Here is a 23,979-nt window from a genome sequence, read left to right as displayed (position 1 = left end):
GATCCCTACTACTCTGACTGTTACATCACAGGTGAAGGCAGCAGTTTGCTAAAAATGTTGCTTTTCTCAGAAAAAGTAACAACAGTCAACAGAGAATGCATACTGTGGTCCAGCCACTGTGCAGAGTGCACTCTATACCATCCCACTCAATCCTCTCAATAACTCTAGTGTAATCTCTATCTTAAAATGAGGAAACAAACTTAAGAAGGTAAAGTATCTAGGTGGGGAGGAGGATAAGGGAGACGACAATAGTAATATCTGTTTCACAGGATTGTTACAAAGATTTAATGAGGTAATATTTCTCACACAATTAGAACAGTGCCTGGAACATAAAAAACAATACCTAAATGTCTGTTAAATGAATAAATATAAAAAATATCCCAAAGATCATACAGCTAAATGGTATAGCTGCGATTTAAACCTAGACTAACTCCAAGGTTCATATTCTTAGCCACTAGGACTATGGTGTCTCGTGGTTTTAAGAATTACTAGAATAAGTGTTCAACATGGTCCCAGACTTTCACCGACAAACTGAAACTACATGATCAATCCATCTCTAAAGTCTTGGGGTTCCATGAGGTTTCAAAGCTGTGAACCAGTACTTAAGATGGCATAGCAAGTTGGCATTGATCTGAAGTGCCCAAACAACATGCTATTTCCCAGACACTAATTACTAAAAGCATGTTGGTGCCTGTCCCAAGCCCAGTGCCAAAATTAGTACTAAGTGTTTCCTGAGAAAGGTACTAGCAGTCCATACAATTCTTTATTCAAGATGGTTTCCCTTTTCAATCTGAAAAGTTTCCTTTGCTTGAGAAATTCTAATGTTTTTAAGAGCCTGCCAAAGATGTGGGTAAACATACTTTCCTTGAAATTGTGTTCCTCTGCCAAGTCCTTCTCCTTGAATGGGATTCTAAGTGCAAAGAACTCTTGCTTTTAAGAACAGATAAGAATCCAAGAGTAGGTACAGCAGAACCACAGAAAATAATGATCCTTTGGCTTGTCTAAGATTTTGCCACAAAAATCCATAAAGCAGAACTGGGGCTCAAACATCAAATTCTCTATCAAGTTAAAAAGAAAGTGATATCTGATGCAAACAATCAAAGTGACAGAAAAACTACTAGAAAGTGTATTGCCTTTGGGTTAGATTCATGGGAAAAGAAATATATCTTGGATGTCATTTAATCCTTTTAAATTGCATCTATGGCTATCACCATTACAAAATCCCAAGCTTTACTTTCAGCTTATTTAACTTTTCAGAAGGAAGTAAAGAAACACTAAATTCTTGCAAACTGCCCACAAAAAAGCATCAAGCAACTTGCCAATTATAGTGTGGTATCCCTTTCTCCAGTTTACACTGCATCTCCTCACAGTAAGTCCTGGAATGTGCATCTCTCACATCATTAGGATGACTCTACTAATTCCTAACTTTTAAAACAGCCAGCTCAATTTTAGAAAAAATACTGACAACGCTCCCAAAATGAAAAGCTAACAATGACACACTCATTATATCCCAAAGCTAACACATCAGTAAAGTCAAACTCTAGAAGCTGTAGCTGTGACCTCAAAAAGCACATCACAATTTCTCTAAACATATGAACACGTTTTTGCTTCACTCTCTCTTTTATACACACAGCCATATACTCTGAGTCTGAAAGGACGTCCACGAAAATGTTTACGTTAGGTCACAGGATAAATTTTTTCTTAAACCTGCTTTTTACATTTAAAAAAATTTTCAGTTTTTAAAAAGATTTAAAAATGACCATAAGTTAGCAAAAAAAGGATTCATCCTACACAAATTCTCATATAAAACAAAGAGATTATATATAATAATGTATATAATATGCATAGTATATGTCTCTATATCTACGTATACGTTGTATATGTGTATAGTGTTTATGTTGTATATATATTGTATATATAATGAACATATATGTATAAGAGTGTGCATGCTATGTATAGGAATCAAAAGCTTTAATTATTCTCTTTTCTTACTTAGAAGGCAAAAGTGATCTTACAAGTGCTCCAGTCTGAACTTCTGGACAGGTATTGATTTAGTTTAGCAATGTTATAAGTAGCTTGTAGCTTGTATCTAGAAATAAATGCAAAGATATTGTTAATCAATACTTTAACTATTTTAAAATTGTATAGCATTTCCCCCCCAAGATTTTACTACAAAAATAACTCACCAATGTTGTTTATACTTCCTATTTATTATTAAATCAGAACTATCAGAATTATTTCTCAACGGAAACTGAATTTTATTCTACGTCTTAATTTTCTTTAATCTCCCTCAATGTTTCGCCTGAAAACGTCTTTTCCCTCCTCTGATAAATGGTGAAACTTTCATACACCTAAGACTTTTAGTATACAGCCTTGTTCCAAACTGAAAAACCTACCTCTACCACTGAAAAGTAAGTTCTGTCCCTATTTATTATTCCCTTCTTAAAATGGTTAAAGATCATCTGTGACAGAAAAAAAAAAAAGGTTCTTTTTCCAGTCATTTGCTTGCCCTATACAGTTACACTGTAATTTCTAGTCAGTACACTTAGTGCTGGTATATAGAAAACAAAAATACAAACACACACAAGAACCTGTTTTCTACCCCATGATGGATCCAATGCAAAAAGATAGTCTCCTTCTTGCCTCCAGTAGTATTTATTGCATTTTATTACAGATAAGCAATTTTCCCCATTCTCAAAGCTCTTGTTACAGCTTAAGTGTCTTATTCAAGGTTCAGTCTAGAAATATTGGGTATCATTTTATTGTTTCCTCAAATTCCTTTTCATTATGTCCTACTTGTTATATGTAGTGGCACATCTCAATTTTTCACTTCATAGTTATGAGAATTTAAAGGGTATATAAACTACTCTGAGTCATTTAGGAAGAGAGAAGTATCCATGACAAGATGCAATCATCACAAACCAAGAGCCACAAAAGCCAAATTCACAGACGGGTTTGTTCAACAGGCCCTGCGTGTTAATTTTTGCAACACAGCAATGATCAAAGGCCCAAAAGCTGTTTAATCACCATCAAGTTAAAATTATTATTTCCAAGTCAAGGAAGAAATTTATTGGTGACTGCCAGAAAAAGTACAAGCTCTGATAATGAAACTATATTATGGGACCACCATAGGTTCCCCCCTCCCCACTTCTGAATGAGGCACTCCAGGTGACGGATGGTTTCAGTTCCTTTTATCAGGTATAAAAACCAGGAGTTGGTTTCAAATGTCCATATGCTGATATTACAAGCACAGACACTCATTCACTTCTGGGTTCCAATCCCCATCCTTAAATGTCTGTATATACTAATCAGAGTGAACTTTCATGTAACCTCCTTCAACTCACCCTTCAGGACAATCAACACTCTATGATTTGAAGCAGACAGATATTCTAATACTCCACTAAGGGTGATTTAAGAGAACCCTTTATTAAAAAGACTTTATAAGCTTTCTCCAAATTAGACAAAGCCTTCTTTTCTTGTACTTTAAGGACCTGAAGGAAACTTGCTTCCCCACAAAGTTCAACTGCTAAATTCAAGTCAAGCTTGAATAAAACTGAATTTTAAGCTGAAAACATTCAGTCTTGGATAGGAGGCAGAGGTAACGATGAAAAAGAAGGTAACTGAGTAAAGGGGCACAAAAGAAAATGAGCAAGATTATCACTTTTTTCCATCTGAGCCAGTTAGATAATTAAGATCTTATTTCAAAATTTCTATCTTGTGAGATGCAATATAATTTGTTGACTAAGATCAAAGACAATTACCCACCTCATTTCTTACTGCTGCCATCTCCATTTTGGAGTATGAACACAAGAGTCCTTAAGAACCACATTTCATTAACTTCAACTCAACTGTGTTTACTGCCATGAATGAAAACACTCACACACACACACACACACACACACACACACATACACACACACACACACACACACATTCTGCTCCAAGGATAGAAAAGTCAACCAAAACCCTTCCTTACCATCTGTGGAGAGAATACTGAATTAGAAAACAGAAGACAGAGCTTACAGTTTGGGCTACTCTTCTTATTCCTTAATCAGATCAAAACATCTCTGTGCCTCAGTTTCCTCCCTTCTAAAATGGCGATATTAATATCAGCCTTCCTTAAAGTCAAAGGTTCCTTGTAAGAATCAAGAAAATGTATGTGGGACTTCCCTCATGGCACAGTGGTTAAGAATCCGCCTGCCAATGCAGGGGACACGGGTTCGAGCCCTGGGCTGGGAAGATCCCACATGCCGCGGAGCAACTAAGCCTGTGCACCACAACTACTGAGCCTGCGCTCAAGAGCCCGTGAGCCACAACTACTGAAGCCCAGGTGCCTAGAGCCGGTGCTCCACAACAAGAGAAGCCACCGCAATGAGAAGCCTGCGCACCGCAACGAAGAGTAGACCCCGCTCGCCGCAACTAGAGAAAGCCTGCGCGCAGCAACGAAGACCCAACACAGCCAAAAATAAATAAATAAATTTATTTTAAAAAAGACTTATCCAAATTGGTGAATTTTTGTGTAGCCATTTTAATATTGAAGGCGGAAGAAAAAAAAACATTTTCAGTATATCATGCTTTATTATTTCAAGAAAGGTAAAAATGCAACTGAAACACAAAAAAGATTTGTACAGCGTACGGGGAAGGTGCTATGACTGATCGAACGTGTCAAAAGTGGTTTGCGAAGTTTCATGCTGGAGATTTCTCGTTGGATGATGCTCCACAGTCAGGCAGACCAGTTGACGTTGATAGCGATCAAATCGAGACATTAATTGAGAACAAGCAACATTATACCATGCGGGAGATAGCCGACATACTCAAAATATCCAAATCAAGCACTGAAAATCATTTGCACCAGTTTGGTTATGTGAACCGCTCTGATGTTTGGGTTCCACATAAGTCAGGTGAAAAAAACCTTCTTGACCATATTTCCACATGTGATTCTCTACTTAAACATAATGAAAACGTTCCATTTTTAAAACAAATTGTGACGGGCGATGAAAAGTGGATACTGTACAATAATGTGGAACTGAAGAGATTGTGGGGCAAGCGAAATGAACCACCACCAACCACACCAAAGGCCGGTCTTCATCCAAAGAAGGTGATGTGTATATGGTGGGATTGGAAGGGATTCCTCTATTATAAGCTCCTTCCGGAAAACCAAATGATAATTCCAACAAGTACTGCTCCCAATTAGACCACATGAAAGCAGCACTTGACGAAAAGCGTCCAGAATTAGTCAAAAGAAAACGCATAATCTTCCATCAGGATAACGCAAGACCGCATGTTTCTTTCATGACCAGGCAAAAACTGTTACAGCTTGGCTGGGAAGTTCTGATTTCTGCCGTATTCGCCAGACATTGCACCTTCGGATTTCGATTGATTTCGGTCTTTACAAAATTCTCTTAACGGAAAAAATTTCAATTCTCTGAAAGACTGTAAAAGGCACCTGGAACAGTTCTTTGCTCAAAAAGATAAAAAGTTGGAAGATGGAATTATTAAGTTGCCTGAAAAATGGCAGAAGGTAGTGAAACAAAAGGGTGAATATGCTGTTCAATAAAGTTCTTGGTGAAAATAAAAATGTGTCTTTTAATTTTACTTTAAAACCGAAGGCACTTTTTGGCCAACTCAATAGTTTTTATATGGAGGAATGTGGTTTAGAAAATAAATAAATAAAGGACGAATAGTTCTGAGCCCCAGAGTGAAATCAGTCTTTAGTAAAGTACTTCAGAGAGCAGTTCCACCCTACAAGTTGTCCCCAGGCTCTGCCCTTCTCCAACATCCCCTAAAATGTCTCCTCAGAAAAACCCTAAACACCTAAATTCAGAGAATTCTTAAAGGTTGTCTTCATTATTCCTTGTCAATATAATAGTTTACAGGCTGCATGTGAGACCTAGATTTCTGCTGCATTCAACATAAGCACAGAATCAGCTCAAAAACAGCCTGACATAAATGCTACTGGGCTGGGTGGGCTTTAAATATAATTAACCCTCTTTTCATATGCAAAGCAATTCAAATCATCACTAAGTTTGCTAAGGATGACAGAATAATACACAAATAAACACAAAATAAGTGGGGAGACTTTAACAAGCAAATCAGATCACTCCCTCCTTTCAGCAAATAGGCAAATAAGAATGTATCCCAGAGTTAATTATCATGAGGAAGATCACTAAAGATAATAGGCCCTTGTACAACCAAGGACATAGTTGTACATTACAACATTACAATAGTTTTTATTACTATACATTTCACCCAAAAAACAAATGAAATAACTAAAGCCAAGTAGTAAACTTTTCATTCTCCAAATGATAAAATAGTCACAACTATTCATTCATTATTTCACTTATTTATTCAATCAGCAACTACTGAATGCACATGTACCAGTAACTATACTAGATACTAGGCATACAGTAAAGAAGAAATCAGAAAAGGCCCCTGACCTCACAGACCTTATAATATTGTGGGAGAAGACAGGAAATAAACAAGTAAACAAATAATTTCCAAAAGCAATATAAAAAAATAAAACATGGGGAAAGATCATGCTATTTTTAAGAACTGTAATAAAAAGCACTACACAGCAAATATTTATTTACATTAAGGCAAAGGCCCTGAAATGGGAAGAAGCTAAGCTTTATTCACTACATGCAAAGATCTTCCGCTGACATCCCTTCTATGATTCATCTCAATCTAGTCCATTCTTCATAAGCAAGAGTCAGACTCTCACAAACATGGCAGACACCAGACCTCACCTCCAGGTCCTTCTCAGCACCTCTTCTGATTCTAGTTCCTCCTTCATAAATCACAAACACAAGATCTCATCCAACAATCCCTTTTCCATGAAGTACTCACTGTCTGAACTTCCAGAGGTTAAACATAATACAAGTTTGCCCAATTGTAGGCAAAGAGTTGGAATATTTTATGCTCAAGAGAGAAAAGAGAAAAGTGAAAAGAAAGTGACATGGCGTCAGAGGTAGGGAAAAGCAAAGGCCTAACCATGCCAAGGTGCACTTCCAGCTTCAAATGAACTGAGAGGTGAAGCTCACATCTTGAATAATAAAATACCTACACTTACAGAGTGCATTCTAAGCCAAAAGTTGCTCTGGAAGAGAAAGACCACCCTGAGGGCTTGTTCCCCATCCTTTTAATTCCTGGTGAAAGCAAATCAATTAGAGGGAGTAAGTGAACCAATTTCCAGATCTGTAACCAGATGGCAATTACTGGTATAGCTACAACAGTCACCATCTTCTTGATCCCTTCACTATTTTTAATGTTTTATCTTTCCTTTGTTTCCTCTCGAAGTTAGCATCAAAATTAATTTGGATAACATATTATTTCTCTGAATTGTGTAAACTTCTTAATTAATATAGTACTATTCTTTCATTAATTCTATGAAACTCCAAATATCTAATACAATGCCCAACACAGTACACGGATCCTGAGAGTAGAGAAAACCTGATTGAAATTCTGTGTGTTAGGTTAAGACTTTTCCTAGGACCTAGTCACACAACTTTTTAAACTGGTTCTAAAGAATTCAAGAGACCAAACATGTGTTTCAGCATTCCATAAACATAAACTATTTTGTAAAATACATTTTTGCTATTTTTTAAGAACCCTAATAAAAAGTACCACACATCTAATGTTAAATTTCAAACATAAAGACCATCATGAAACATGTTAGCTTATGCTGCTTGGTCAAAATGATCACAGAGTCATTGAAATGAAGCTTCTCTTGCCTTCTCTACGCATATATGAAACTTAAGGAACGTCTTGTAACTGTGTCACTGATTGGGAAAACCACAGCTCTGCATGTGCCTTTTATTAATACAAGCACATACATGTAACACAACACCAGGGAACACACTAATACAGCACATGGATGTCTGGGCTTCACTAAATGTCAGAGCAATCTCATATGCATCTGCTCAGTATATGCCCTCATCTTAAAAATTAACTGAAGAATGCTTAGTGAAAGTAAAACATAAACCATAATACTGTATGACATGTTAGTGTTTAAGTTCTGAGTATAGCTGATAGTGTTAGTGATTCAAACTTTTAAAAAATCTCCTATAGAACTTTATGAGACTCTAAATCAGTTATTTTTATTTTTTAGTGACTATATACAATCAAAATAAAAAGAAATCAAATGCTGAGACTGATATATTAGTGTTCAGTGTAATACATACCTAAAAAAGAAGATTCAACTGTCTAAAAAGTTGGAGTCTACTGATCTCATCCAACATGCTCATTTTATAGATGAGAAAAAAAACTAAGAAACCAGGAAGTCAAGTGACTTATTTAAGGTAACTGATACAGGGGAAAGAGGTGGAACCAGAACTGAAGAATTCTGACTCCCAGATCTTCTCATTACACTGTATGGTCTTATTTAACAAGGTTTTTGTTCTAGAATTAAATAATGTTCTATCAAGAAAATATCACTTTCTTCCTAACGCCATTATAAAGTCAAAGATGTGTTTCACACAATTGTTAACTGAACCTAAAGTACTATGAGAAAACTGAAGTCTCTGACCCAGGTCCAATGCAGCTTATATTGTGAGAATATAAGTAATGTACAAAAATAACGATGATAGAAGATCTTTGTAAAAATGGGAGAACGGGATGTGGATCAAAGGGTACAAACTTTCAGTTTTAAGAAGCAAAAGTTATGAAGATCTAATGTTCAGTATGGTGACTGTTAATAACACAGTACTCTATACTTTAAAGTCACTGCGAGTAGACCTTAAGGATTCTCATTACCAAGAATGTGTTAATTATCTTGATTTGGGTAATAGTTTCACAATGTATATGTATATGAAATCATGATATTGTATACTTTAAATATATACAATAATATTTGTCAATTATTCCTCAATAAAGTTGGGGGAAAGAACAAGAGAAGGAGACTAAGCACTAAAGAATAATAGTACTATGATATTCAGGATGGCAGGATTATTTCTGCGTGGAAAAATGAAAAACAAAAAAAGGCTCATACTTGTTCCATAATGAAAGGTTATCCCAGTGTTGGAAGTTAGATAGCAGAAAAGAACTAGGAAAAGTTTGGATTTTGGATCTACTATAGTCTAGGAAATAAAGAATCATACATATTTTGTTAGAATTAGATCTACCTGGGACTTCCTCTGTGGCGCAGTGGATAAGAATCCACCTGCCAATGCAGGGGACACGGGTTCGATCCCTGGTCCAGGAAGATCCCACATGCCGCAGAGCAACTAAGCCCATGTGCCACAACTACTGAGCCTGCGCTCTAGAGCCCGCATGCCACAACTACTGAAGCCCGCACGCCTAGAGCCCGTGCTCTGCAACAAGAGAAGCCACTGCAACAAGAAGCCCGTGCACAGCAACAAAGAGTAGCCCCTGCTCACCACAACTAGAGAAAGCCTGTACGCAGCAACGAAAACCCAACGCAGCCAAAAATAAATAAAAATTAAATCTTAAAAAAAAAAAAAGAATTAGATCTACCTAATTTCCAGTCTAAAGAAAATACAGAGGCTATAAGAATTCACTAAATACACCACAGGGAAACAATCAGACAAATCCAGATGGTGGTACATAATATAAGACTCCTCAAAAAGTCAATATCATAGGGAAGAAAAGCGGGGGGAGGTTTTCTAGATTTATAAAGATTGAAGAGGGGATTCCCTGGTGGCGCAGTGGTTGAGAATCTGCCTGCCAATGTAGGGGACACGGGTTCGAGCCCTGGTCTGGGAAGATCCCACGTGCCGCAGAACAACTGGGCCTGTGAGCCACAACTGCTGAGCCTGCGCGTCTGGAGCTTGTGCTCCGCAGCGGGAGAAGCCACTATAGTGAGAGGCCCGCGCACCGCGATGAAGAGTGGCCCCCGCTTGCCGCAACTAGAGAGGGCCCTCGCACAGAAATTAGGACCCAACACAGCCAAAAATAAATAAATAAATAAATAAATAATAAAAATAAAGGAATTCCTTTAAAAAAAAAAAAAACATTTAAAAAGATTGAAGAGGGATTTCCCTGGTGGTCCAGTGGTAAAGAATCCACCTTACAATGCAGGGGACGTGGGTTCGATCCCTGGTCAGGGAACTAAGATCCCACATGCCGTGGGGCAAATAAGCCCATGTGCCACAACTACTGAGTTAGCACACCTCAACTAGAGAGTGTGCATGCAGCAAACTACAGAGCCCATGTGCTCTGGAGCCCATGCTCCCTGGAGCCTGCACGCCACAACCAGAGAAAACCCGCCGCCACAACCAGAGAGAAACCCACTACTAGAGAAGCCCATGGGCTGCAACGAAAGATCCCATCATTGACCCTGCGTGCCACAACTAAGATCGATGCAGCCTAAAATAAATAAATAAATAAATAAATTTTTAAAAATCTTAAAAAAAAAGAATAAATTTCTAAAGAAAAAAGATTAAAGAGACAAACAAATGCAATGTCTAAATGCAGATTAGATCCTATTTTGAAAAAAACAGATATAAAAGATACTTGGGGGACAACTGGGAGATTCTGATTATGGACTAGATCTTAGGGAATAACAGTTAATCTTCTTAGGAGTGATAATAGTATTGTTATGTAGGAGAAGAGCTTTATTTTTTAAAGATGCATGTTGAAGTGTTATGATGTCTGTACTCACTTTCAAACAGTTAAGCAAATGTATATATACATACACACACACATTTGTTCGATCTAATTGATGGGTATTCAAGTGTTTGTACCAGAGTCTTTCAACTTTTCAACATGTTTGAAAATTATCATTAAAAATGTTTTAGGGCTTCCCTAGTGGCGCAGTGGTTGAGAATCTGCCTGCCAATGCAGGGGACACCGGTTCGAGCCCTGGTCTGGGAGGATCCCACATGCCGCGGAGCAACTGGGCCCGTGAGCCACAATTACTGAGCCTGCGCATCTGGAGCCTGTGCTCCGCAACAAGAGAGGCCGCGATAGTGAGAGGCCCGCGCACCGCGATGAAGAGTGGCCCCCGCTTGCCGCAACTGGAGGGGGCCCTCGCGCAGAGACGAAGACCCAACACAGCCATAAATAAATAAATAAATAAAATTAAAAAAGAAAGAAAGAAAGAAAGAAATCAACAAGGATGGGGGAAACTTTAAAAAAAAAAAAATGTTTTAAAAAGAATGAGATATCTTGATAGAGAAGATCTAATCCACTAATCCGCTGTTTTTCAACAATTTTTTTTTTCTTCAGAAGAAACTGAGCCCAAAGTACCACAGCTAATGCAGGCCTTTTCTCAATAGAGATTAAAACTCAGGCAGATCTGCAGAATCTTAGCCCAAACTCTTCACATATGCCAGAAAACTGGAACCCAAGAGAAAACAACTGATCTGGGACAAACACCTACATGTATATGTAAAAACCAAACATATTTTTTATGGGTTTTTTTCTATTTTATTTTTTTAATTTTTAAAATTTTTATTGGAGTATAGTTGCTTTACAATGTTGTGTTAGTTTCTACTGTACAGCAAAGTGAATCAGCTATACGTATACATATATCCCCTCTTTTTTGGATTTCCTTTCCATTTAGGTCACCACAGAGCACTGAGTAGAGTTCCCTGTGCTATACAGCAGGTTCTCATTAGTTATCTATTTTATACATAGTATCAATAGTGTATATATGTCAATCCCAATCTCCTAATTCATCCCACATCCCCCTTTCCCCCTTGGTATCCATACATTTGTTCTCTACGTCTGTGGCTCCATTTCTGCTTTGTAAATAAGATTGTTCATACCAGTTTTTTCAGATTCCACATATATGCGTTAATATTCAATATCGGTTTTGTCTTTATGTTTAATATGTAATAATCCCATTACAACTACAAAAGAAGAAAAATCTGTTAAAGACTATAACAATCTAGTACATCAGAAATTTGTACAAAATAACTTCAGAATGCAGCATTAAATGGGAATTAGTTCATTAGATGCACAAAAAAACAAAAAGTAAAATTTTAAACCACTTAACTAGTATCGCCTATAATATTGTCTCACAACTTTGTCTACTGATTATGCCAATTATGCCTTCCAAAATCTGACAACACACCCTAATAACTTCATGTTTCACCATTCCCTCCACAAGCTTCTTGCCAGTCCCCCAAAATGCCATGTTTTTGCATATTTCTATACAAGTAATTTCCTCTGCACACAGAATGCCCTTCTGCCTTTTCTTCATCTACTCCTCTTTCAAGACCAACTTCTTATATCACCTCTCCAATGAAGTTTTCTGACAGTGCTCCACACTGCTCCTTGAATTTCCATAATACTTTTTTCATTGCTATAGAGACTTTTTAAACTCTTCCTAATTATTTAAACATATGATTCCTTCATTAGACCATAAGCTAACCTGATTTCACAGAGCAAGCCTTATTTATATCTCTACTTATAGTTAGCTTCAAGTGCTGGCAATTAGAAATAACAGAAGCTGTCTATTTTTAAAAGACAGCTTTCTTCCTTTCAAGAAGAACCTAAAAAATAAAGTGTTTGCCCTGAGTTGAAAGTGATAGTTTATTATGAAGCAGATTCATACCTTGAATGACTTGGACTATTTGTTACTCTGCCCCTTTGATACTCTTGTCACACAGCCCACAAGCATGGAAACTATCTGAACAAATGCAAAGAAGCAATCTGACCCTGCTTATACCTACAAGCCAATTATAATAAATGCATAAAATTATCTGAAGGGTTTCTTGTGAGGGTAAGAACTTAAACAGAGAAGTCCCAAAGTCACTAATTCATTACTTACTGAAGTCTTGAGCACAGGTATATCATTAAGACTTCACACTCAAGTAAAATTCATATAAAATTACCCCCACATGTAAATATCTCTTTTTCTTAGACAGCTACCTTCAACAGAAATTTCATTTCTAAAAACAGAGCTATAATGGAAACTTCTAAAGGTTTTACTGCAAACATGCAAAAATATGGCATTACAATACCCAATGTATACTCAGCAATATTTAACCACTCAGCTCAATATATGGAGTATATTCAAAACCAAGCTTGATTCTTGCTGCCTGCAAGTCAAAGTAGCTGATGCAAGATGAATACATGCTTGATTGTTCTTGGCTAACACACATGCATCTTTAAGTACATACGCATTAGTAAAGTCTCAACCTATGGTCCTTGAACTACCAGTGAATCATGAGGAGCCTGCTGGTAGCCTAGTACTGCCCGACAAGGAGAAGCAGAAAGCTGGGTAGGGATGGTGAGGGGTGGCGGGAAGAATCAGGTGCAGTGGTCCACCAAATGAAGATAAACCATTCAAGTGGTCTGCAGTAAGGAAAAAGGAGAGAACCACTAAATCAGCAAATTGATCGCCCAATTAATATGATCATGTTGTTTACCAAAATCAACCTAACCCTCCCTTGCAACAAGAGAAGAATGTGTTTCGGTCAAAAACCCCAAGAGAGATAATTCATTAACATAAAGGCAAAAGTTCCTTATTACTGTTATTAACACTCAATACTCATTCACATTAGAAGACTCACCTGGGTATAGTACTACTAGCAAGGTGCTGCCAAAGCTTTGCATTTACAGTAAGAAAATCAGATTTAAAAATAAAATCCACTGATTACAATTTCTCCATAAGAAAGACAGGTATTATAGACTAGGGCCATCAAAAATCAAAGGAATGACAATTCCTATCATTTCTAGTCGCTTAAATCTTCTGTCCATACTGTGTATCACTAGCAACTGATTCCTAAATACAAAACCAGAGATGAAAAAAACAGCCCATTTAATATCCATGATGAGACTCTTCTTTCAAAATGTCTTTCCAACATAAATTCCAAAATAATCTTGACTGGGAAAAAATTTCAACCCTCTACTTAGTAGAAAATTGAAAACGAGTGGGACTAGCCCAGTGGAAGGTAGCTGATGAGGCGGGGGCTACAACATACCATGTCAGTTTTTAATGTAAACTGGAGTTTTAAAATCTTTTCTCAAAGAGGATTCAGCTTGCCCCATATGGCAGTATTTTCCAACTGTAGCTTCCCTGGCCTAATTTCAGTTCTCATACCTCCTGAACCTACCTACCTACCCACAGTACCACTCACTGTATTTCCAACCTGCGTTTTCTTGCTGTGGATGTCCCTTTTGGTTCTTTCCACACAACTCCACTCCTAGTCAACTCAGCCACCCTCTGCTTTATCAAATAAATGCCTCCTATTTCACAGTATGTCTCTCTCCAAATAGTATGAAATTTTATGCATCCCTCTCATAAAGCTCCAGAGCTCACCAACCCAAAAAAAAATATGAAAGATTTTTACTTCTACTGTCACACTAGGGATAAAAAAGGAGGAGACTTAATCTTTAGTCCTAGTCATGTTCAGTGTGCTTCATTTTTTACTATAGGCACAGCCCTAAGAGTAGAAGCAAAAGAAAATTCAATAAGCAACCTAGTTAGATGATGTGTATAAATAATATATGGGACACTGAAAATATATAAGGAATAGATTTGCATGATATTCTTGGTGAAGAAAGTAACTGATAGGCTTCCCTGGTGGCGCAGTAGTTAAGAATCCGCCTGCCAATGCAGGGGACACGGGTTCGATCCCTGGCCCAGGAAGATCTCACATGCAGTGGAACAACTAAGCCCATGTGCTACAAATACTGAGCCTGCGCTCTAGAGCTCACGAGCCACAACTACTGAGCCCGCGTGTCACAACTACTGAAGCCCATGCACCTAGAGCCCGTGCTCCACAACAAGAGAAGTCACCGCAATGAGAAGTCTGCGCACCACAACAAAGGGTAGCCCCCGCTCACCGAAAACCCATGCACAGCAACAAAGACCCAATACAGCCAAAAAAATAAAAACAAATAAATTAATTAATTAAAAAAAAAAAAGAGTAACTGATGTCTTGTAGAGGATGTGTTTTTTCTGAAGTACACCAACCTCAAAAGGGCTGTTGGTATATTCTGGGGCTGGATGCCTAAAAAGTCTATCTTGTATTAGGATATGAGTCAAACTACAACTAGAATTTCTGCAACCACCGTACTAGAATGAAAAGTTCAAATACAATCAGATCTATCAGTTTCACAGGCAGACCTGTTTTCCCATTTCCCAATAATTCAACAAAATTCAGTAAACTAAGTACTTACTATGGTCAGGTCCTGAGAGATGATTCTCATTTCTCTACCTTTTGTGAAATTTTCATGACTCAATTCTTAGTACTTTCCTCCTCTTTTTACTTACTTATAGCAGTCATTCGCTTTTAAACCTTCAGTCAATCCCCCAGGTGATTCCAAAATCCACATTCATAATCCTGAACATTTAGGAGTTCCATATCTAAACTTCTGCACATTCCTAAATGATATCTCAACTTAAAAATTCTTCTGGGGCTTCCCTCGTGGCGCAGTGGGTGAGAATCTGCCTGCCAATGCAGGGGACACGGGTTCGAGCCCTGGTCTGGGAAGATCCCACATGCCGCAGAGCAACTAGGCCCGTGCGCTGCAACTACTGAGTCCGTGCGTCTGGAGGCTGTGCTCCACAACAAGAGAGGCCGCGATAGTGAGAGGCCCGCGCACCGCGATGAAGAGTGGCCCCCGCTTGCCGCAACGAGAGAAAGCCCTCGCACGGAAACGAAGACCCAACACAGCCATAAATAAATAAATAAATAGATAGATAGATAGATAGATAGGTTCACAAACATGGTATTTTCTTTTCTTTTCTTTTCTGTATCCATCCCTACATCCAATAAATCACCAAGTCCTGCCATTTTTTTTTTACCCTAATGGGTTCCTCACTCCAGTCTCTTCCCATTGTAAGCAATCCTCTATCAATGTTTCTCGAACTTTAACGTGCATGAGAATCATTTGAGAATCTTGTTAAAATGCAGATTCTGATTCAATAGTTCAGAGCTAGGGCTTGAGATTCTGCGTTTCTAACATGCTCTCATGTGATGGCAATGCTGCTGGTTGAGGGACCACACCTTTGCGCAGCTGAGGCCACTTTGTTTTCCTTTATTCCCTCAGCATGTGCACAATTTATTCAATGGTATTTTTATCTGTTTAAATAGTGTTTTATAGTTGCTTCATGTGTGCATATTTTATTACGTTTTCCCAGAAAAGGATTCTGACATACTCAAGAAATAGGATAATGATTCCTTTTTTTGGAACAACAGCAACCAATACAAAGTTGGGCATATTATAGGTACTCAGCGCTTGTTAATTTTAAAATGCTTCCCCAGAAAATACAACAATCACCTCTTGATTACGAAGTTGAAGTAGGTTTATGGATTACCTTTGTCAACTTTTTAAAAGCCATTTCACTGCAGGTGCTTCCCTGGTGGCGCAGTGATTAAGAATCCACCTGCCAATGCAGGGGACAGGGTTCGACCCTTGGTCCGGGAAGATCCCACGTGCCACGGAGCAACTAAGCCCGTGAGCCACAACTACTGAGCCTGAGCTCTAGAGCCCATGTGCCGCAACTACTGAAGCCCGCGCACCTAGAGGCCTTGCTCCGCAAAAGAGAAGCCACTGCAAGGAGAAGCCCGCACACAGCAACAAAGACCCAATGCAGCCAAAAATAAAAATAAATAAATAGAGTTATAAAAAATAAAATAAAATAAAATAAAAACCATTTCACTGCAAATCAACCTTTTCACCAGATCTGACAGAGGAAATAAGCTTAAAACAGCTTTCTAGATTGACATGTATACACCAATGTGTATAAAATTGATGACTGATTAAAAAAAAAAAACAAACAGCTTTCTATTCATAGTTAAGAAAGCAAATGTTAATTTGTAAATTACTGGTTATAGATTTATTCTCTCTCCATCAGTGAAGCATTAAATACATATTTAAAACTGAAACTATAAGCACAGGCAACAAAGGGAAAAATAGATATACTGGACTTCATTAAACTTTTGTGCATCAAAAGACACCATCAAGGGGGCTTCCCTGGTGGCGCAGTGGTTGAGAATCTGCCTGCTAATGCAGGGGACACGGGTTCGAGCCCTGGTCTGGGAAGATCCCACATGCCACGGAGCAACTAGGCCCGTGAGCCACAATTACTGAGCCTGTGCGTCTGGAGCCTGTGCTCCGCAACAAGAGAGGCCGCGATAGTGAGAGGCCCGCGCACTGCGATGAAGAGTGACCCCCGCTTGCCGCAACTAGAGAAAGCCCTCGCACAGAAACGAAGACCCAACACAGCCATAAATAAATAAATAAATAAATAAATAAATAAATAAATAAACCATTGAAGTTAGTTACCTTACTTTACAGTTTCCAGGATGTGGGATTTTTAAAAAAAAAAAAGACACCATCAAGAGAGTGAAAAGACAACCTACAGAATGGGAGAAAATATTTGCAAATCATGTTATCTTGATAAGGGTTTAATATACAGAATATATAAAGAACTCTTACAACTCAACAACAACAAAATCCCAAACAACCCAATTAAAAAATAGGCAAAGGACTTAAGTAGACATTTCTATCTATTAAAAGAAGATATTCAAATGCCAAATGAGCACATTAACATCACTAGCCATTACAAAATGCAAGCCAAAACTACAATGAGATACCACTCACTTCACACCCACTAGAAAGGCTATAATTTTTAAAACGGGAAATAACAAGTGTTGGTGAAAATGTGGAGAAACTGGACCCCTTGTATGCTGCTAGTAGGAATATAAAATGGTACAGCCACTGTGGGAAAGTTTGGCAGTTCCTCAAAAACGTAAACACAGAATTACCACATGACCTATCAATTCCTAGGTTCTCCTAGGTATATATCCAAAAGCACTGAAAATAGGGATTCAGCTATGTGTACACCAAAGTTCATAGCTGTATTATTCACAACAGCCAAAAAGTGGAGACAATACAAATGTCATCAATGGATGAAGAGATAATCAAAATGTGGTATATATATATACAATGAAATATTATTCAGCTATAAAAAGGATTTAGTATTGATACTTGCTACAACAGGATAAACCTGGAAGACATGTAAGTGAAATATACCACCAACAAAACAACAAACATTGTATGATCCTATTTATATGAAATATCTACAATAGGCAAATTCAGAGACAAAACATAGATCAGCGGTTACCACAGGTTGGGAGGAGAGGGGAGCAAAGATACTGCTTAATGGATCCAGAGTCTGTCTGGAGTGATAAAAAAACTCTGGAAATACAGTGATGATGGTTGCACGTTGTGAATATAATTAATGCCACTGAACTGTACACTTAAAAGTGGTTAAGGGGCTTCCCTGGTGGCGCAGTGGCTGAGAATCTGCCTGCCAATGCAGGGGTCAAGGGTTCAAGCCCTGGTCTGGGAAGATCCCACATGCCGCGGAGCAACTGGGCCTGTGAGCCACAACTACTGAGCCTGCGTGTCTGGAGCCTGTGCTCCGCAACAAGAGAGGCCACAACAGTGAGAGGACCGCGCACCGCAATGAAGAGTGGCCCCCACTCGCCGCAACTAGAGAAAGGCCTCGCACAGAAATGAAGACCCGACACAGCCAAAAAAAAAAAAAAAGTGGTTAAGGTGGTGAGTTTTATATGTATTTTACTAAAATTTTTAAAACATAAAACTAGAAAAAAAGAAAAGAACTAGCATTCTTTATTATAGCCCTGAGTTTAAGCTCTGACTCTGCCGTTTGTAAGCTATGCCATGTTAAGCAAGTTATTTAATTTCTCCCAGCTTCAATCCATCTATGAAACAGAGATACTATCCACCTCCCAGAGTTGTTGAAGACTAAATGAGAACATAATCACAGTACCTATTACATAATAAATACTGGATAAATGGTAGCTGTTGTTACTCAAAAACCATTGTTCTCATCAAGTAGGTGTTAAGGCTGCTATAAATGGATATCTGAAAGAATTCCATGATATTCTCAAGACACTCTGAAATAAAGAAGTCAATGTTCAGCATTCAGAGTTATCCTCCTGTAAACCTGGAAACTGGTGACCGCCTGGGTCAGTAATCTTGGGATATCATTGAATGTACAGAATAAATGACACACCCAGAAAGTGAGAACCTACTTTGTACATCACTATTTTCATTAAAGAAATGATCAAAATATGAATAGAAGGTAACTGGCTGTCTTCAATGAATTTCATTTTATTGTTTTTTCTTCACATATTTCTTATTTTTAAAAATCCTCAGAGATTTAATTACTTAGCAAATGCCTTGGGCTAGAGCCTTGTCTAGAGGACCTAAGTGCCAACCTCAGCATCACAATGTCATAATAAGGTGGAGAACCATACAAAATATGCTGTCTACAAATGTCAAAACAATTGGAAATTCTAGGAGTGTGGAAGCTTGGAGAGACCTGTTAAATAATCTTGCATAACTCCTGTAATATACCTTTCTTGATTAAAATTAGGCATTTAAAAAATGGTCAAAGTAGCTGAAACTCAAAAGCTGAATTCTAGGCAAGGGATGCCAGAAGATACAGCAACTGATTCCAAAACAATAGACAACACAAATCCTATAACATGAATTAAGCCATTTCCATATTCTATAACCTCTTACAAAAATTTCTCAAAATTTCTTCAAAGAACTAATCCACCTAGAAAGGAAGTTTTTCTCAATATACACACAATTATTTGCATACTTAAGAGACTTAGATTCAGAGGGAAAGGGAAAGTACAGTATCTCAAAGAGCCAAAAAAGTTTGTTTTTTTTTTAAAGTCATCTTACTAAGTCTGCTGATATTCAGAAAGTGAAGCCATTCTAAAACGGTGATGTTTGCACAACACTGTGGATGTAATTAAATCTGTCATGAAAAGCATCGGAAACTGTATTTTACTCCATGCTGATAAAAAAATTTTCATAGGCCAATATGTCCAGATTAAAACTACTAACAACTGTTGTACGTCTCAAAAGTGAAGGATCTGTGCCAACACCCTTAGGAAAAAGTCTTTCCCTTCCCAACAAAAATCTATCATAATAAGCAAGAAACTATTTAACATGTTAACCTGAAACACTCACCTGAGCTAATTCCTTTAAACCACAATTAACTCTTTAACTATCATGACAATGAAGAATAAAGGCCTCCCTAATTAAATTCCAGAAGTAATCCTTTTATGCCACACAGCTCATTCCTCACCCCAGTTACATCAGGCTCATGCCTTCTCTCCAGAAAAAAAATAAAGAGGTTTGGTGATTGAGGTTCCTTTTTTCTAAACTTTATTTCAAAAAGGTAAAGCACAGCTTAAGATCCAGAGAACTCAGTTCTCAAAGAAACTGATACTATAGTTATCTAACTAGATACCATTAGTAATAAACTACCAAAAGCTAATACTTCTTGCTTTAAAAAGCCCATGCTAATAATGCCTGGCTCGTCATAAGTCACACTACCAAAAGGCCATAAAACCATAAATTGGTTCAAGTGCATTACCAATAGAAAAACGTTGAATTAGAATATTAAAGTAAGTGTGAAAAATTTTAATTAAAACTAAACACTACCTATAACAAGCACACTACCTATACTTACTAAAAAGTAACACCACCTATAGTTCAGTACCATTAATTATCACCTCACCCGGAGGAAGAATCATCTGACCCCCAAGTTGATCTTAACCTAAGGGTGATTTCAATCATGCCCTTTTTATCTTCCTGTCCTGTTTTCAGGGCAAATCTCATTGTTAATGTGCCACTGAGTAATTATGCTCTGACTTGAAATGCACTATAAAGTACCGTTTTCATGGACGATTTTTTCAAGACACGCTTCGCTGAGCTCTCAAACTATTTACCCAGGACTTAGACATACAGGATGCCCATACACTTTAAATGAAGTGGCATGGCTAAACACCAGGCAATTCAGGACATTCATCAGCCAAACCATTCATGTACATGGTTTACAGATGGGGCTTAGTGACAGGCAAGCAGCTGGTCTAAATGCTAGCTAGCATGTTAAGAAAAAGTTGTAAACCCACCCATCCCCAAACGACTTAGTCTAGGAACTTATGCCCCACATTTTGAGACGTCTAACACAAGGTTGGAACAAGACCAACACTGTCATCTTTGCTGTTCCTAAAAGCGATTTCTTATTTAAAACATTCTGTCCTCTACACAAGCTATAGAATGGACTCAGCAAGAGGTCATTTAACTAAAAGTAGAATTAACTGTATTATTCTTCTGCTATACTACAACACCAATTGCATTAAAATACTCTCCTCAGCAAACTGCTTTTTACAATAAATAAGAAGTGCGTTTCGTGTTACAAAAACTTTTAGAGTACCGATCCTGCTAGGGTAAACGGACTCTCAGGCATTTGTACTTTTATCCTACATATTTTCCTTTACGTAAGACGGACAGGAATTTGACTAGCCCACCCCGACACTGGTCCAACACCCCCGGGCTGTAGCAAGAAGCCACGTTTTACTCGGGAAGACCGTTTCCCCACCCCTCGTTAAAGTAATGCCTGTGGCCGCTTGAGACTTCCCCAGCCGAGCTCCAGAAACTTGCAGGTTTAAAAGGCCAAATTGGAACCAACCAGGGCAGCTGTCATCTGAAACTCAGGAAAGCTGAGACCAGCCAACTCTGCTGAACAAGGACGGGTGCGGAGAGATGTGACGGGGCGCGTCGGAGGGAAGGCATCAGGCTCCCCCCCACCCCCCATCAATTGGCTTTTCTGCAACCCCAGCGCCGCCATCCTGTTCCTGAATAATTAAACCAGCTGGAGAGGGAGTGAGGGTGGCCAGAGGCAGTTTCTGGTCCGAGTTTCCCGAGCCGAGGCGGTGGGGTCGAGAGGCCGAGGGCTACATCCCCGGAGCGCTGAGGGCTTTATCGGGGGCCAGGGAGAAAAGGGGGCGACCCCGCGGCCGGCGGGGCGGCCGGAAGCGGAGCGCGGGGAGTGACGTGGAGGCGGGGATGACAAAGGGGCACGGGGACCCCGGTCGCGCGGCCCGCGGGCCCGCAGGGGCCGGGACAGGTGGCCGGGCCTGGCCGGGAACAATGGGGGGCCGAGGCTGCCCCCTGGCGCTCACCTACCTCCGGTGCCCTCCGAGTTCTCGTTGAGGCTGCCCGAGGAGTCGTGCTGGGCGCCCACACACCCGCCCATGGGGGCCCCCGGCGCCTCGTCCGCCACCTCCGGGCGCTCGTCCGGGCCCGCCGCCGCCTCTGCCTCCTCCGGCGCCGCCGCCGCCGCCGCCGCCGAGCTCCGGACAGGCGCGCCGCTCCGCTCGCCCGCCGCGGCCCAGCCTCCGCCCCCCTCGCCGCTCCACCCACCGCCTTGGCTCGGCCCCTTCCTCCGCGCCCACTTCTACCTCAGTCCCCGGGCCGCCCGCCCGGCAGGCCTGTCCCGCGCACCGCCCTCGCCTCCGGCTCGGCCCCGGCAGGCCGGGGCTGGCCCATCCCGGGCGAGCCGCAGCTCCCGCCTCACCCCTTCACAGCCCCGCACACCCGCGTCCAGGCGAGCCCAGCGCCGGCGCCGCCCGACCGCCAGGCCCCATCGGCCCCCACGCCGCGGCGCCGCCCTCCGCTCCCGAGGCCTGGGCTCCGCCGGGCCACCCCGGAACAGCCGGGGAGGGCGGGGCCGCGGGAGGCCGCGCACTGATTGGCTGCGGGCGGGGCCGCGGGCGGAGGGGTAGCCGGGAGGCGACGAGGCAGGAGGAGGGCGCCTCCGAGCTGGAGGAAAGGAGGTGACTGGGGAATTGCTCCCGGGGACGAGGCGTGGAAAGTAGGCGTGGAGGAGGGAGAGGCGAAGACGGGAAGAAGAAAGGAAGTCGATGAAGGGAGAGAGAGCAGGAAAGGAGGAGCAAAAGTGAGAAAGGAGAAGTGGAAAGGGACGAAATCGAGTTTCTGACTCCTCGGGCGGCGTCAGCTCTTTCTTGTAGAAGCGGGTCGGGAGCGGAAGGTGGTGGTGCACAGAGCAGTAGTGATAGGAGACTCGCAGGCGGGGTCCCAAATAACTGGCGGAGGGAATGCATTAGGCTGGCCGAAGGTTGAAGTCCCAGCACCTTTTGGATTTGTGTAGAGTTCAGTGGGTTGGTATCCCGAGTCTGGGCTTACCCTTGCCTGCCCCATCCCCTTGCCCCCTAAAATCTCTGTGCCCCATTATTAGACGTAGAGGCGGTCATTGTGGTTGCAAACTGAACTCAGATTACAGAGGCAAGCCATCCGGTGCAGGGAGAGATAAGCGTGGACCTTAGTTCAGGGGACGTGGGCTAGTTTCATTCTCACAGGACTGATTATTCAGACACAGTGCTACTTCTCAAGATCCTCCCTTTAAGTATCCTAAATCGTCTTTAGAACAAAATGAAATATACATAAATAAAATACCCTGCTTTTTCTAAACTAGAATTTGGTACACTGACCACGCCCGACGTTCTTGGCGGTTGCTATCCCAGTCTAAGCCAAATTGTTAATGGTCCCTTCAGAATCGTGCTTCTTGCCATGATGCCTTAAAATTTTTATCACCTCGCTTGGGTCTTTCTAAAGCTTATTTCTGCCTAAGAGCTGTTTTAACTATCTGCTCCATTTTTATAATCAGATTTCTTTTTTTAACATCCCGGGTCAGCTTTTGCTTAGCATTAAAGAAACAGTTTTAAGTAAAATACCTAGGAAAGAGACTCTATGCAGCTTGGAATTTGCATTTAAATATATTTTCATACACTGCTGGTGGAAGTGTAAATTGGTTCAGTCTTTTTGCAAAGCAATTCGGAAACGCAGATCAAGAGCCTTAGAAATGTTCATACCCTTTGACCCAGGATTATCCCACAGGTGGGAATCTAGCTCACAGAAATAGTCCAAAAGAGAGACAAAGATTCATTTGATAATCAGATTAAAATGAATGTCCAACGAACAAACAAAACCCTATACTTATATGAAAACACAGAAATGCCTTGTGAGAAGTAGAAGTCTGCTATATTAAATTTACACTGACAAATTAGCGTTGTCCTGGGTACTCATGAACATTCAAAGAGCTTATAGACAAGTGACATCTTTATGAGTTTTCAGAGGGTGCTCTGAAATTCAGTTACTGTGTTATAAAGCCTTCTATCTGATCATTCTCTGCTAAGTATTCACATTGGC

At 40.2% G+C, this 23,979-nt stretch overlaps 1 protein-coding gene across 4 annotated transcripts in view; it reads right to left on the bottom strand.

Moving 5' to 3' along the window:
• UBTD2 (ubiquitin domain containing 2) overlaps nucleotides 1-22,471 on the bottom strand; it is a 61,472-nt gene extending 39,001 nt beyond the window's left edge. For 2 of the 4 annotated variants that reach the window (XM_082456578.1, XM_082456581.1), the window contains exon 1: nucleotides 21,937-22,147. In XM_082456578.1, coding sequence (XP_082312704.1) covers nucleotides 21,937-22,006 — 70 coding nt within the window. In that variant the 5' untranslated portion in view covers nucleotides 22,007-22,147. Of the gene's footprint in view, nucleotides 1-21,936; nucleotides 22,148-22,211 lie in introns of those variants that run through there. The other 2 variants (XM_082456579.1, XM_082456580.1) reach the window with 2 other exon arrangements.
• Between the last annotated feature and the right edge of the window lie 1,508 nt (nucleotides 22,472-23,979).

Source organism: Balaenoptera physalus (assembly GCF_965194825.1).
Source record: "Balaenoptera physalus genome assembly, chromosome: 3".
NCBI lineage: Eukaryota > Metazoa > Chordata > Mammalia > Artiodactyla > Balaenopteridae > Balaenoptera > Balaenoptera physalus.
Note: the sequence above shows the minus strand (reverse complement) of the source record. Positions and strands in the feature narration are given on the sequence as shown.